General features: G+C 33.9%; 2 protein-coding genes across 2 annotated transcripts in view; one reads left to right on the top strand and one right to left on the bottom strand.

The window, feature by feature from the left end:
• Positions 1-3,008: 3,008 nt before the first annotated feature.
• Positions 3,009-3,512, bottom strand: LOC120350345. Its single transcript, XM_039423232.1, has one exon. The coding sequence runs from the start codon at positions 3,510-3,512 to the stop codon at positions 3,009-3,011; it is 504 nt and encodes a 167-aa protein (XP_039279166.1).
• Positions 3,513-5,602: 2,090 nt separating this feature from the next.
• LOC111055114 (serine/threonine-protein kinase mTOR) overlaps positions 5,603-15,605 on the top strand; it is a 69,598-nt gene continuing 59,595 nt past the window's right edge. The window contains 8 exon segments of the mRNA XM_039426207.1: positions 5,603-5,944; positions 6,900-7,020; positions 7,428-7,557; positions 9,125-9,360; positions 11,699-11,751; positions 11,753-11,868; positions 11,871-11,892; positions 13,996-14,188. Of these exon segments, the coding sequence (XP_039282141.1) occupies positions 6,928-7,020; positions 7,428-7,557; positions 9,125-9,360; positions 11,699-11,751; positions 11,753-11,868; positions 11,871-11,892; positions 13,996-14,188 (843 nt within the window). The 5' untranslated portion in view covers positions 5,603-5,944; positions 6,900-6,927.

A 15,605-nucleotide genomic window follows, 5' to 3' on the forward strand; every position in this document is an offset into this window, starting at 1 on the left:
TAAATATATTTTTACATTTATTCAGGTACAGTATCAATTTTTTATATAGAGCTGCTTTACCGTTAGCACGGGGAACTCAACAAACAGAAGATTTGTTGGGTAGCGTCTGGGACGGCCAAGAGCGGCTTTTATTACATGTCTTTGCAATACGAGAATCTTGTTCATGTGCGTATCCAAGGCACCACCCCACACCCTGATTCCATACTGAAAAATGGACTGAGCATATGCCGAGTACACCAATTTCACTATATTCGCATCCCCGAGACCGCTCAATTTATGAAACTTGTATATGACATGTCTCAATCTTCTACACAGACTATCAATGTGAGCATTCCACTTCAGATGACAGTCGAACATAACGCCTAAATATTTAATTACATTCACTTTTTCTAACGAGCTGCAACCACAGTCCTCGTGCCTCACCCGTTGATATGCGTAATAGGCGCAGTCAGGGGAGTGAATTTTAATACCCGTATGTGACCCTTCCCGGGGGCTGATCTCACTGAGGGTGAGAAGGCCATGTAAACGCTTTTCTTTGCATTTAGAGTTAATGAATGTTGATCCAGCCATGACTTCACAATAGCCAGACCCGATTCCGTCAATCGCTCCACCTGCCTCCAATCTGGTCCGGTGAAAACCAAGGCAGTATCATCGGCAAAAGATATAGTAGTACAGTTATTAATATTTATTTTTAAGAGATCATTAATGTATATCAAAAATAATATCGGTGAGAGGACTGTACCCTGGGGAAGGCCAAACCCAGTCAATATCATGAAACTTGTTTTTTCATTTAGAGTGAGTACCTGAGATCTATTTTGCAAGTAGCTTTCAAATAATTTTAGAACTGTCCCTCTAAAACCTATACTTTCCAACTTATTCAGAAGGGACCTGTGAGGGATGGTATTTTTTGCTAAATCCAGGAATACTGCTAAAGTTTTTTTGTTGCTCTGAAAGTTATCTGTAATTATCCTAACTAAATTTGTCATAGCATCCTCAGTTGATTTGCCCTCTTGGAAACCGAATTGATTCTCAGCTAAAAATTTATATTTATTAAGGTATTCTATCAATCGTCGTTTTATAAGTTTTTCAAATATTTTAGATAGATTGCTTATCAAACTGATTGGGCGATAGTTTTCGGGAGCCTTTCTGTCACCTGATTTGAATAGAGGAACTATTTTTGCTATCTTGAAATGAGAAGGAAAATGACCCAATTCAAAACATTTGTTGAATAACACTGACAATGGCTTCGCTATATCAGCAATATTCTTCAAACATACATTACCCAGTCCATCCACCCCCGGGGACGAGCCAGATTTCAAGTTTCTGATGATAACTAATACCTCATCGGAGCTCGTTGGACGCATGAAGAATGAATGTGGACTGTCCGCCGCTAAACAACGTAAACGTTGTGCCTCCACTGAGTGTTGTACAATATCGATTCTTTCAGCATAAGTTCTCCCCACTCCAGCAAAATAACTATTTAAAATATCTGGATCAATATTGGGCGGTTTATTTGCACGTTGGATGTCTAGAATTTCTTCTATGCAATTCCAAGTTTTTTTACTATTTCCTTTAGAATTAGAGATTATGGTTTTGTAATGCTCAAATTTAGTTTTTCTTATAAGTTTATTTAATAAATTTCTATATGTTTTGTACCTAGATTGTAATTCAATATTGAATGGCTGACTGTTTAGTTTTTTATGCAATTTATCACGCTCTCTAATGGATCTTATCAGCCCCGGAGTTATCCATTTTTTCAGTGGTCTATTTTTATTTTTTATTTTTATCTGTTCACTAGCTGATTTAATATTGCTTATTAACTTACTACAAAATTTATCAATCTTATCATCTAAGTCTATATTTTGATCATTGAAGGAAATTTCATTTCCCCAACTTTCTTTTTGTAGCCCTTCTATCAATTTCTTATAATTATTTTTTCTGTGAAGACCTCTCTTACTTCTTTAAAAAATGTGTTTGGATTTCTCACGTGAAAAGTAGTACAGAAATGATCAGTAATATAGGTTTTCTGTATAGAGCTTATTACATTATCTTCTTTAAAATTTACATTTCTCCAAAATATGTGATCAATACATGTTTTTGTTTTACATGAAATTCTAGTTGGCTTATTCACAAGAGATCTTAGACCATACATCTGCATAAGGCTACTATATTCATTTGCTAGATTACTATTACGCAAAATATCTATGTTTAAATCTCCAATCAAAAGAATATTTTCTGTCTCATGAATGTCAGACAGACTTGCATCTAGCTCATTCAGAAAAAGATCGATATTAGAGGATGGAGACCTGTAAATTGCAAATAATGTTATGAAGTGGTTGAAAGCTTTTAATCTAATCGGAATTATATCTGCCTCTGAATTTTCGTAGTTGAGATAATCTACGTCAATGCTATTTTTCACAAAAATACATAATCCGTTACTCCTGTTTAGTTGCCCCGGCTTATCTATAACTCTATAGCCATCTAAACTGTAATCAAAAATTTTATCATCAGTCATCCACGTTTCCGTTAGAATTATTACATCGTAATTTATTTTACAGTTTTCTAAGACGTATACAAACTCATCAAAATTTTTCCCCAAACTCCGTATATTCATATGTATTACATTAAAAGCTTCAATAGAATCTGTTGTTGCATCTATATGAAAATAGGGCTCAAAACTAAAAAATCATCACTCTCAATTGTATCAAAACACTCCAAATCGATCACCTCATCAAAGCTATACTCATTATTCATCAATAACCCAAAGAAAAGAAAATAGAAGAACAAAAAGTGAAACAAGACAAGATTTTAAATTTTAAATAAGGTTCAAAATTTTAAATAAGGGAATAATATGAAACCTAATAGGAAAATACAGTCAATAAAACCAATGCACTGCGCAATAATAAATTTCAAATAAGGGAAATAATATGAAACCTGATAGGAAAATACAGTAAGTAAAACCAATGCACTGTGCAATAATAAATTAAGAAAACATTCACATTGACGATCTAATTATTATATTCGTTCAAGTCCTCTTCGTTCATGATTCTTTTTGTTCGAGAATGTTCACTTTTTTTGACAAAAATTTTACAATCACGAACCCAGACGAAAGTAAGCTTTTTATTTATTTTTAGACTTTTAGCTTTACCTAGTAATCGTTTGTAGTAGGGTGAGAGGTGTTCATTCACATAGACGTCTGATCTGGGTAGCTTGTTGCATATATCGGTGGACTTGATGCCTTTCATTTTCCTTGCCGCGGCGATCCATTCAATTTTCTTACTCCTGGAACTGAATTTCGCCACGATAGAAGAAGATCCTTTGGCGGTTGGCATTCTGTGGACAATCGATAGGTCTTCCTTCTTGAAATCCACGTTTATAGATTTTGCGACAGCCTCCATGACGACCAGTAGATTTTCCTGCTTGGTTTCGGGAATACCAACGATTTCTAGATTATCCTTTCTGGTATACTGCTGAAGATCGTGAATTTCATTTTCCAATTTCTGAACATGCATTTTGGTTTCCGAGTTCTCCTTCTCAAGTTCATTGTACTTTTGTTTCAAAGCATGATGTTCGACGGTGAGAGTGTTGATGTGTTCTTTATTTCATCAGTTTTTGTGTTCAGATTTTCCAGTGTTTTGTTGACTTCGTCCAATTTCGAGTTGAAGGAGTTTTAAGATCAGTTATTTCTCTTCGAAGACTTTCTATTATTTCTGAGAAATGTTTATAGTGATTATCCGACTGACCTGAAGTATTTTTATCCTGCTTGCAGTTGTCACATTTCCATGCAGCTTTGGCTTGTGAGTTCATTTTTTTAAACTTCTCGATGGATTCTAGTCTGGTACACACTGGGTGAAACCCATTTTTACACTCACTACACTCTACCACGATTTCTTTATCTGAGAAACTCAATTTACACTTGAAACACTCTGCCATAATAGATTAATTTAGTAAAAGTTCGTTCTGAAAATTTTATCGCGCAGCGGCCGGTTACTGTTAAAACGACACTATCGACACGACCGCTCTCATCGAAGGCTAGACTGAACATAATATCAACTGCACAATTATTTATTGATTTCAAGCAGGCCTTTGACAGGGTGAAGAGAATCGAAGTGCTAGAAACTTTATAAATGAATATTGATCCCCTAGAAAACTGATTATCCTTGTGAAAATGGCACAAAAGTCATGGTTCTGAGCGAAGGAAGAGTGAGAAGTAAGAGAGTTCACAATAAATCACGGCGTGAAACAAGGTGATGTACTATCGGCACTACCTACTTTTCAATAAAGCGCTTCAGAGAGATATCAATGGAAATCATTGACAGGAGAGGCAACATCATTAATCGAATGACGCATTATTTCAAGAAGCATTGGAAGAAGTCTTCTTGCAGATCAAGAATGAAGCCAAGATAGTAGGCCTTGAAGTAAACGAACAAAAACTGAATAGATGGAATTAAATAGAGAATGAATTTATTCAAATGCCAATTAATTTATAATTATTATTTAACGAAAATCCTAAATAAATGCTGTAAATCACCCCGAAGACAATGTCTGCAGTAGCAGAAGTTTTCGGGGTGATTTACAGCATTTATTACGGATTTTCGTTAAATAATAAATAAAAACTGAATACATGGAAATGGGCTCCAGAGGACTGAGAGATCCAGGATATATTAAAATAGGTTTGAAAAGGTTACAAGCTTCACATACCTATTTAGGAACAGAAATAAACTACCGGTACCGTTCTGCAGAAACAAAATATCTTCAAAGATTAAACGCAAGAATGCTTATCGGCAACTGTGCGCATACTTCGACAAAATAATAGAGCAAACGGCCCAAGTCAAAACTCATTGCCAGAAGCACACTTATTCGAAACAAAGCAATGTCTTTAGAGCTTGTAACTGCTGGATGGTTACACACAGAACATCCAGTGATTCCAGTCATTTTGTTTTTAGTCAGGGCGTTTAGAATAAAATACATGGGCGGTTATGGAGCAGCACACACTCTTGTTTAATATCAACCGACGGCTGTTGTATGACGCAATGATTATAACAGCTGATTTTTTTTTCTGTGTGTGGCCAGCTCACAAATCTTCTTGGATAACATGTACAGTAAACGTTGAAGGACCGTAGGAAATAGTCCTGAAATCGGATTATAAATTTGATAGGCCATAAACCTGATCCTGAACATAACAAACACAACTAAAAAATCATCAAATTCGGTGCACACATAAATAAGTTATTGAATGTCAAAATTGTAGGCTCGATTTTTATTTATATAGATATGATCCCCGATACTTGTTTTTGAATACGCCACTGGCCTAAGTTGACCTTATAAATAATATTATTGTCCAACTAAAACGTAATCCACTCAAGCACGACTAAGAATTAACAATTTCTTATATTTGAGATCAAATTATTATTAATCTTATAATAATTTTCAATCTTGATACAAAAAGATTCAGAAGCTAAGATTTAATTCAAATTTCGAACCAATTGATAGCGATAGTGGCGGTACCAAGAGTAAACCATAATATTCCGAATTGCCTTCTGGGCGTCAGCTGTTAAATGGCTTCTATATTCTGTTCAGCTGATTTCAGGGTTATAGTTAAAAACCAAACCAACCTGCGAGTCGTGCAAGTTCGTTGTTCGTTTGTAGTTTGGCTGTATTTCCACTCTTTTGTCCCAGGAATACAATAAAACATTATTTTTATATTTTAACTAGTATGAGAGATTCAAGCTTTGGTTATTTTTCTTCTGTGTAATATTCATAAAAAAGTTTAGTTATTTTGAAGATTTGATAAGCTTGTAAATATTATAACGATGCCTGTTTATATCTGTAATAGAAGTACAATTTTGTAATGAAGTCTCTATTAATAAATTCATAATCGTTCAGAATGGGTTGCGAATTTCAGCTTTAATTATATGGACAACTAGATTTAAGTGCCTTGTTGGTAAGTAACTTACTAAAATTACTATATTTTTGAGATCGTTATGTCGGTTTGCTGGCCATTAGTAGCATGCTGAGCCGACATTTTACAATGTTTATGAGTCGGACATTAGAAATTTACTGCACTTTTTAATCTTGAAAAAATGTATATTCCTATCCAAAATTCATACTAATCATTTTGCACTTTTTTGTAGTTGAATTTGAGGAAATAATATTTTTTATCCCAGGCCCACTGTACGAACAAATTTTTGTTTACGGTTAGTTACTCTTTGCTGTAATCGGATAATAAGGTCTTATCTTATCAAGAGAAACTATCTTTATTTACGAATCTAACGGTTTAGGTTCTCAAAATTCAACTCCTTTTCATCGAATATCCAAATAGGCTAGCTATAATAAATTCTATATTATTTCTAAAGAACATGGTTAATCGGAATCGGAATAATTTATAAAATGGATTTTTTTATTCCCATACGATTTAATGTCCTGTTCAGTGAAAATATTTCCCCCATGAGATCTAATTGGACTATTCATATTCGTTCGACAGAACTCTGAAAATTAAAATGTCGAATTCTTGCTTGATAATGCTAAAGGTGTGAGGTTTGAAATCCTTTCAACTTTACAGTTTCCATGTACTAGGAGTGGTTATTAGAATGGGTAGGGCAGGAGACCGTAAGGGGAATTGCAAATAATCAATCTACTTCATATTGTAAATTATTTACTTTTAAAGAATACCTACAAATTTGGTGGATTGATGTTCAATATCAAATAGGATTGTACTTTCTTGTTCAAATTAATTCATTACAAACTTTTCAATTGTTTGCTTACATTCAGTATCCAGTAGGTCTATAAGTTTTTGCATTTTTTAGTATAACTTTCCTATGAGTGGATTTTTGATGCATCTGAAAATATTCTTGACTGTGTAGGCTAGGTAAAAATGGATGAAATATTTTTTGTTTCAGATTATAATTAATTGGTGTAATACCCACCATGTCGAACGCCTTGCTGCAGCAGTTTGTGGCTGGACTCAAGTCCAAGAGTCAAGAGACTCGAACAAAAGCAGCCAGGGAACTATATTTATATGTGAGTGTCATTGCATTAAGAATAAATCAATGAATGCATTTCATTCTTCATTCATAAATATGTTTTGAAATATCACAACTACATAAATAATTTTCTTAATAGAATAGCAGCTTATAATTCTCAATATGACTCAATTATTCTTTCAGGTATGATTCATGATCGCAGTAAATATCGAAATCAGTATCATTGTAGAATCATCATTAATTGATTACTGACAACGTGTTTACTATTGAACGTATTGTTATTCGATATTATACCATAGACCGTAGTGCACTACTACGATCGTCAAATCTTTACCTAGACTAGGTGGGAGTTAAAACTTGAAAGTGCAATAGAAAATCATGAAGTTCCAAAAAAATGTAGATTGAGTCTTGTTTTCTGAAAAATATTAATTTCACATGTTCCAGGTCAAAACGGAGCTTAGAGAAGTCTCGGCTGAGGAGTTGACAGCATTCATGGACGAATTTAATCATCATATTTTTGAAATGGTTTCTGGCTCAGACGTCAATGAAAAGAAGGGTGGCATCGTTGCTATAGGTAATAATACTATTAGTTCAACACTATTTCTTATTTTTTCCAACTTCCTCACAAAAATATTTTTATAACATTTCAGATTCTGTTGATTCATTGAACATTTTTTGTTTACTGTGTTTGGAACATTTCAATTATTATTTTGGAGATGTGAATTTTATGTTTACCTTGAATTAAAATTTTCTGCTATTTATTCTATGCCAATTCAGAACTATCATAAATTATCAACTCATAAGTTTTTTTAATGACATTTCATTTTATTAAGTAAATTAGAATTTCTTGGTATCCAAAACAATGCTCTTAAACTATTAGAATCTTATTTACAGGGTCGTATCCAGACAGTATGTGTTAGCTCAGAGTTTTCCAAGCCAATTGTTGTACCACATGGCGTTCCTCAGGGGTCCATTTTTGGCTCTACTTTTCTGGTTATGATGAACGATATTGGGTTTAGCATTCGATCCAAGGTGGTATGCTATGCTGATGATTCATCATTAGTTACTGCTGATGTGGATCTCAGTGCTCTTGCACAAAAGATGTCCAGATGTCAGGGCGAGGCAGAAGCCTGGTTTAGGGCAACCGTCTATTTTGAATACAACCAAGACCCAGAAGCTAGTGCTTGGTTTGAGACAGATCAGTCAGAGTGCAAAAAGTGCTAAGCTTCTTGGCATTACACTAGATTATAAACTCACATGGATACTCATATAGAAGTGTCTGCTCCAAACTTAGTAGGGTTATATACCTTCTTCGAAGGCTCAGGGATTGTGTACCCGCACACTATTAGGAATGTGCTATTTCGCTTTTTTTCAGAGTGTCTTTTATGTACGGGTGGTCTTGTGGGTGTGCCCCGGATGTGCAAAGAGTTTCTTACTACAGAAAAAGGCTATAAGAATTATATCAGGTGCAGCGTATATGGAGCATTGCAGGCCATTATTTATAAAGAAAAAGTTATGACAGTTACAGATGGTAGCTTTCAAACTCCTTGGTACTTCAAGTAAAGAGGGATATAGGATCATATAGATGCAGAGTTGACATCCCAGCCATATACACGAAATAAGACAAAAATAGATGTACCTTACACAAGACTGAAAAAAGTATTAACTAGTCCTAATCATGTATCCTTGAAACTTTTTAATATTCTGCCAGACTCAGCCAGAAACTTGCCTTTAACAGTATTCCGACAAAACTTGAAACCTTCTCTTACAGTTCCCACTATACTCGCTTTCTGATTTCCTCCAGCTGCCAGTAGAGAATCATTTTTTGGAAACCATACGTGATAGTACTCTGTAGTATTTTATATTTTTATGTGTTTATATTTAAATAATGCATTATGTACGTTGGATTATTTTATTCTTGATATTATTGTTTTATTGACATATATGGAGGAAACCTTAAATAGAGGTTTCCAATAGCATTGTTTGGGTCCTAAATGGAATGAGACTTTTATTCTATTGTTCTGTTATTTTATTATGATGTTTTTATAATGTATATTTTGACGTTTCCGATAGCATTGTTTGTATGCACTAAAGGAATAAAAATCATTCTTATTCTTATTCTTATTGTGTTTTTTCCACAGTTTGCCTGATAGTAGCTGACGTTGGAAATATCAACAATAGGATAAGTAGGTTTGCCAACTATCTGAGAAACCTGCTGCCGTCCAATGATCAGGGAGTGATGGAGCTGGCCGCTAACACAGTTGGCAAGCTTGCATTGGTCTCGGGAACTTACTCAGCCGAATACGTTGAATTCGAGGTGAAAAGAGCTTTTGAATGGTTGGGCGGGGATCGGCATGAGGGAAAGAGACACGCAGCGGTAAGACATTTTTATACAACTCGACTCATTTTTTGAATTGAAATCAATAGCTTCAATTAAAAAATACTCAAACCTTGAAAAAACATTAGTGATAGCATTTCATATCAGAGTAGGCCTATCCAGTCAATTTCAATAACTCGTGTAATTATGATTGTTTTTTCACGAATATTTACATTAAATTCACTGTAAAATTTTTGTCAATTAATTTGTGTAACCTATTCAGTACAAAAAGAATTATAGTCGTTGCAATAATGGAGTTTTAGAGTCTCATACACGTTGTACTTCAAACAACGTTTATTAAGCAAACAAGTTATGTTTAATAAAAGTTTTATTTCAAGTTTCCATATTCTAAGCAAGATATCTGTTAACCTCATTTGAATGCAGATCTCTTTGAACTAACCTGACCAGAATAGGCTAATACAGTCGAACCTCTCTATAACGAACCTCCACTTAACGAAATCCTCTACACAACGAATTTTTACCTGGTCCCATGGCATTTTAGAGTTTTTGCTACTCATTTACCTCTATTTAACGAATTTCGGACCTCTCAACAACAAAGTTTTCTCTTGACTTCAACATACAAAGTGTAGTGTGTATAGGAAGCAGACGGTCATTTTCAAGGAATTCTCTAGTTTCACCAGAAAGGTCAATAGACTAAAAATAATGGCAATTCCGGTAGGAAGAAGGAAGAAGATAGAGTGGTAGACAGTCAATAGAGGGTGAAACACATGTCGGAAATTGAATGCAAGTTACTGGAAATTGAATTCCGAGAGCTTTCAAGTTGAAATAAAATTAATATTTTATCCAATTCCCTTCAATATTCTTATTATTTCATAAAGTGTTTCATCATCATTTTCCCATGTCATTTGGGGTGGGCTCTCCGTATCAATTTTCGCCATTCTTCTCTGTCTTTTGTCTTTTGTCGATGGGTTCATTATTGTAGACCAGGCAGGTGAACGACTGAACTTTTTTCTCATTCTTGCTTTTGTCACACATTTCAATTCTTTGAACTGACTATGATGATGATGATGATGATGACTGTGACTAACCTGAGGAGAAAAATCCGTCAGATCAAGAAGTTCTAGAAGCTTTCAAAATTATCAGGCAAGGATTAAAACTGAAAAATAGTGTACCAGACATGTTCGACTGTTTGAATAATTGTGAGTCGTTTATCAAACATGATGTTTTATTCAAATGCAGAATTCAACCGATATTACTCACTTTTCAAATATAAGAAAAATATTATAGTATTTATAGTGAAGATATTGACAAAATAACCGTATTTTGCGTTCCATCTAATAGTAGTGTAAAAAGTTGAAAAAATATCGCTACAGAATATGTACTTTGATTAAACTACTAATAGTACAAATCAAGCTTTCTGGAAATAAATTGGTGAGTTTACTTACTTATACGTTCTACAAATATTCAAAAAACAGTTTTTTATCGACAGCATGAATTTTCAAATTTCCATATTAATATTGGACTAATAGGTACCCTACCTACGTTCGCGATGATATGTTTCATGTACCATATTAATTATTTATCGCCGTGATACGATATTATAAGATCCATAGGATCGTGGCAGTTTTCTTGACAGAACCTCTCAATAACGAATACCTCTCGGCAGCGATTTTTTTCTCGGGATAATCAACTTCGTTATATAGAGGTTCGACTGTAATTAGGTACTAAGGTCATTAATATAAATAAATATTATTCAAATCAAAATATCGTTCAACCTCTTTTGAATGCAGTTTTCTTGGAACTAACCTGAACAGAATTAGGCTAATAATTAGGTATCAAGGTCATTAATATAAATAAATATTATTCAAATCAAAATATCGTTCAACCTCATTTGAATGCAGATTTCTTGGAACTAACCTGAACAGAATTAGGCTAATAATTAGGTATTAAGTTTATCCATATGAGTAATTAATTATCTTTCGAAAGAAATACAGATTTACTTGATCTAGATGTCGTTTCTCATAAATTTGTGATGTGGTGGGGCACTGGATTAGCATGATATCCTCTCCTGATGGTATTAAATGAGGATTGCTTTTTTTCAAGTAGACTGGAGAATCAAATGAGGCTATTAGTGTATGTGAGATTATTTATTTAAAAAATTCAGCATTCCTCATGAATGCTGACAGTTTGCAATGATTCTCATTATACAAAATACTAGTAGCTGATGCTGGTTAAGTATAGTAACCACTGGCATCCGATTAAAGTAAATTGTAACTTTTTCATTTACTAGTATCCTCTTCACTCGTCATAAATCCATTTTAAAACGATACTTGGTAAATATTCTATTACTTATATGACAATGATTCATAATTTCCAGGTGTTGGTGTTACGGGAATTGGCCTTATCAGTGCCCACATACTTCTTTCAGCAGTTCAACATTTCTTGAATTAATTTTCAATGCGATTCATGACCCAAAGCCTTTCATCAGAGAGGGCGCTGTCGAGGCACTGAGGGCAGCTCTTGTCGTCACCGCGCAACGAGAGACAGCTCGCAAACTCAAAAGCCCACCTGGTTAGTGATCATCACTTTTGCTCAATCATTCAAGTAGGCCTACAACATGAAGTTCAAGTTCGAGTTATCGGTTCAGAAAAAATAGGCTAATTGTGTTCATGAATCAAATGTGCAATTATAATCTTAATAATTATTCATCTATTTATACGGAGCTACTTGATAGTTTTATTTCTAGAAAGAATCACTCATCATATTTTTGATACTTGATAACTGTGTGATTGGCCGACATCGTTTGTGCCATAAAATAAAGAAATATTACCTACTAGTGATTCATTAAATCAATTAATTTGCTTTTATTAGACCTAAAAGCAAGAGTTGACCAATAACTGGATTTTGGTTAGCTGGTCACTGTTGATGTGCTTGCTCAAAATCATACTGGATATAAAAAAAAATCATTTCCGTTCTTAAATTTTTAGAAATGTTTATTTATTTAATCATAGACAATAGATGTTTTAATTAGTTATCTTTATTTCAAGTAATAACTGGCTGCCACCTTTCTAGTGTTTGACGTTGTATTTAGATATTTCCAATTCTTCCCTAAAGGCTGCAGAAAAATATCAATCCCTAATTCCACACTTATTTGATATCAGCCTCATCTTTGAAAACGTCGTGTGGAATAATATTAGTTCATGCATCATATAGATGCATAATTACTCCATGCTGAATGAATTGATTGTTTCCGCCATCAAGTTTCCAAGTTATTAGTGGAAATAGAAACTAGGTAGTTGATAATACCACTGAACAGCTCTTTTTGAAAAAACAACATAAATAGGGGTCTTGAATTTCTTGGAAAACTTCCTACTCACGTGAAAAATTGTGAAGATCTCGATGTTTTTGAGAATGAGTAAAAGAGCTTTTTGATGCATGGAGTATGTGTAGAGAGAGTTCCCTTGTGTAATTTTTTTTATTATTTTTAGTGTTATGTGCTATAGTGAGGTCCACGTTATAATGGTGTGTCAGTATATCAATAAATCGTATTCAGTATACGATTGAAAATAGTGTTGCTATCCTTTTCTATCATGCAACAAAGCAGATAGCGCTATCTCTTTCTAGCTTTGCAATTTTGTCCGTTTGCCAGAATATTTTATTTTTACTTTTGACAGTGACTGTACAGAAGTCAACAAACAATTCTCAGCCGCCATTTTTTTTTCATTTAACCAAAATACTTCAGTACACAAGTCGTATAATTGATTTATAATGTATTTTTGAATAAATTAAATAATGTTTAAATATTACAGTATGAGAAACACAAATTTGATAACCAACCATCCTAAACTTCAGCCATGCTTCTGTTAGTTTACACGTATAGGTTAGGCCTACTCGTACCGGTATAAATACTATTAAAAGGTTATTTCAGAATTATTTCCATTCAAATTACTTATATTATGGATAGGATTTATATTTTTCCATTATCTTAAAAATAAATTGGAATAGAATACCTACCAAATAACTTAATTTCTGTTGTTTTGGAGTTCAGATTGGTGTATCACAGCTTTTTAAATAAGCCGCCATTTCAGGTTTGTATAAAAATAAAAATCTGATCTCAGTTATGGAAGCATTTTTGAATCAAATTATGGAAAAACATTTTTGATGAATTTAATTTGAGATGAAACTGATTATTTTATCAAGGAAATGAGAATTAGTATTAGATAAAATTTAATAGGATGAATTGAGTAACAGCTGTGTACACTCAGTAGCAAAATGAAGAGGAGACTTGGCAACCTCTTTCTCCTATCTTTCTTTAGTGCCATTAAAACGTGGACCTCACTATATACATTTTGACAATTCCCACACTAATAAAGAGTTTCTGGGAAGCTTTGATCGAATAGCAATCATTAGAATATGGATTACACGCGACATTGCAGAGTATTAAAATCCGTTAAATGTTTGTTTCAGTGTTTGATTTGATGCTATATATATATTCACATGTCAGATACTGGTAGGCCTAGGCCTACTGTATACTGGTTCTGTTTACTGGTACTGTAGTGTACTTAGGTAGTAGTACTTAGGTAGTGTATTACCCCCACACAGACAATATATCTACTTTGAATGGCTGAGACCGAAATGAAGCGTCTTCTAATTGAATGTGTTTGTTGATGTCAGGTATTCAAACTGCTATTACGACGCGATGAAAGGCTTTGAGGACATAGTGGCAAAGGGAATTAGCAAGGACGACCGCATACATGGCTCAATGCTGGTGCTGAATGAGTTGTTGCGCTGCAGCAATGTGCAGTGGGAGCGCACCTACGAGGGACTCATGCAGCGTATACAGTGCCAGCCGCCCCAGCCTGTGCCCGTAAGCCACTAATCAAATGAATTTGGTTTTGATTTAATCAAATACATCTGTGTTATATTTTATTTTCAAATCTACTCATTTATTATTTATTCAAATTTATTCATTGCTCAAAGAAACTATTCACTCTCAGCAAGTTTACATACTAATAAAATTATCAGAAACATTACTAATAGATTCAATGATGAGTATAGTTTGTTTTTTGCCCACATAATCTTTAGGGTAACCGTCCACTGGAACCGTATTCAACCGATCCGTTCGGCCATTGGATCAGTCGAATCTGCCGGCCGTCAACTCGGCCGAATACGGTCGTCCATTGGAACCGTTTTCGTCAGTCCAGTTCAGTAGTTGGCTGCTGCCAGAAAGTGAAGTTGCCATCTAGTTAGTATGGGAAATTATTTTTCTTTGTGTGTTTACAAAGATTTCATCCATCGAATGGATTTCGATGAGACTATGCTACTTGAAAGTACCTACTAATTATCAATTTATTTATTACATTCCACAATCACATTATCAATATATTATAACACAATCATATCTTCTTTCTAATTCCACATCAGTAGAATTTTCTACATTTTCCACTTGAATTCCGTTTTTTTCTCTTAGTTTTTTTTGTTAGAAACAAAATAGATTTAGTCATAAACACATTAAAATAACTGTTTAAATTCACAGGCTGTTATTAGACTATTCATTTATATCATCATACAAAAATCATTATTAAATATTTATTTATTAACTAAATATCAACAAAAGTAGAAGTATTCTATCTTAAAAACTTGAAATGATATTGTTTGATGACTTTGGAGGGTTATTTGAGTATGAACGCTATGACACAATTATTGAGTATGATGATGCGTTGAATTTTCAGCTGTCATTGAAATAGAACAATGCTTGTAAAACATCTTCATGACACAGAACAACTTGTGACAAAAACAAAAAAAAAGAAGACTGTGGAACAATTTCAGGTTAGGAACACTAGTTGTTGTCTCAGCTCGCTTAGTTAGTTCGGCCGGATAGAGCCAGAAAATCCCATTCAATTCGGATCGAAAAATTGATCGGCCGGAGACGGCCGTGCACTCATTAATAATATAATTACAAAATCCATAATGAATCTTATACAGGATTGGATTAAGATAAATGTTTATTTCAAATTATCTATCTCCATTATGTAGTATTGCAATCTTGTGTTATAAATTTAAAAAATGATTTGTCATAGCTTTCTTGTTCCTGTCTTTTTGAATTTGTCATTTGCTTTTAATTTTATTACTTTGTCTTATCGTTTGTAAAGATTGAGATGTGACCTTCCGTAATTGTATTTATTTTAGTGGTTTGAATAAGCTCTATTTTTTTGTAACCTAGTTGTTCAAACTCACTGCCGGCGCACAAGTTGTTCTTTGCTTGAAGTGCCATTTTTTAAATT

This window comes from Nilaparvata lugens, chromosome 1, assembly GCF_014356525.2.
Source record: "Nilaparvata lugens isolate BPH chromosome 1, ASM1435652v1, whole genome shotgun sequence".
NCBI lineage: Eukaryota > Metazoa > Arthropoda > Insecta > Hemiptera > Delphacidae > Nilaparvata > Nilaparvata lugens.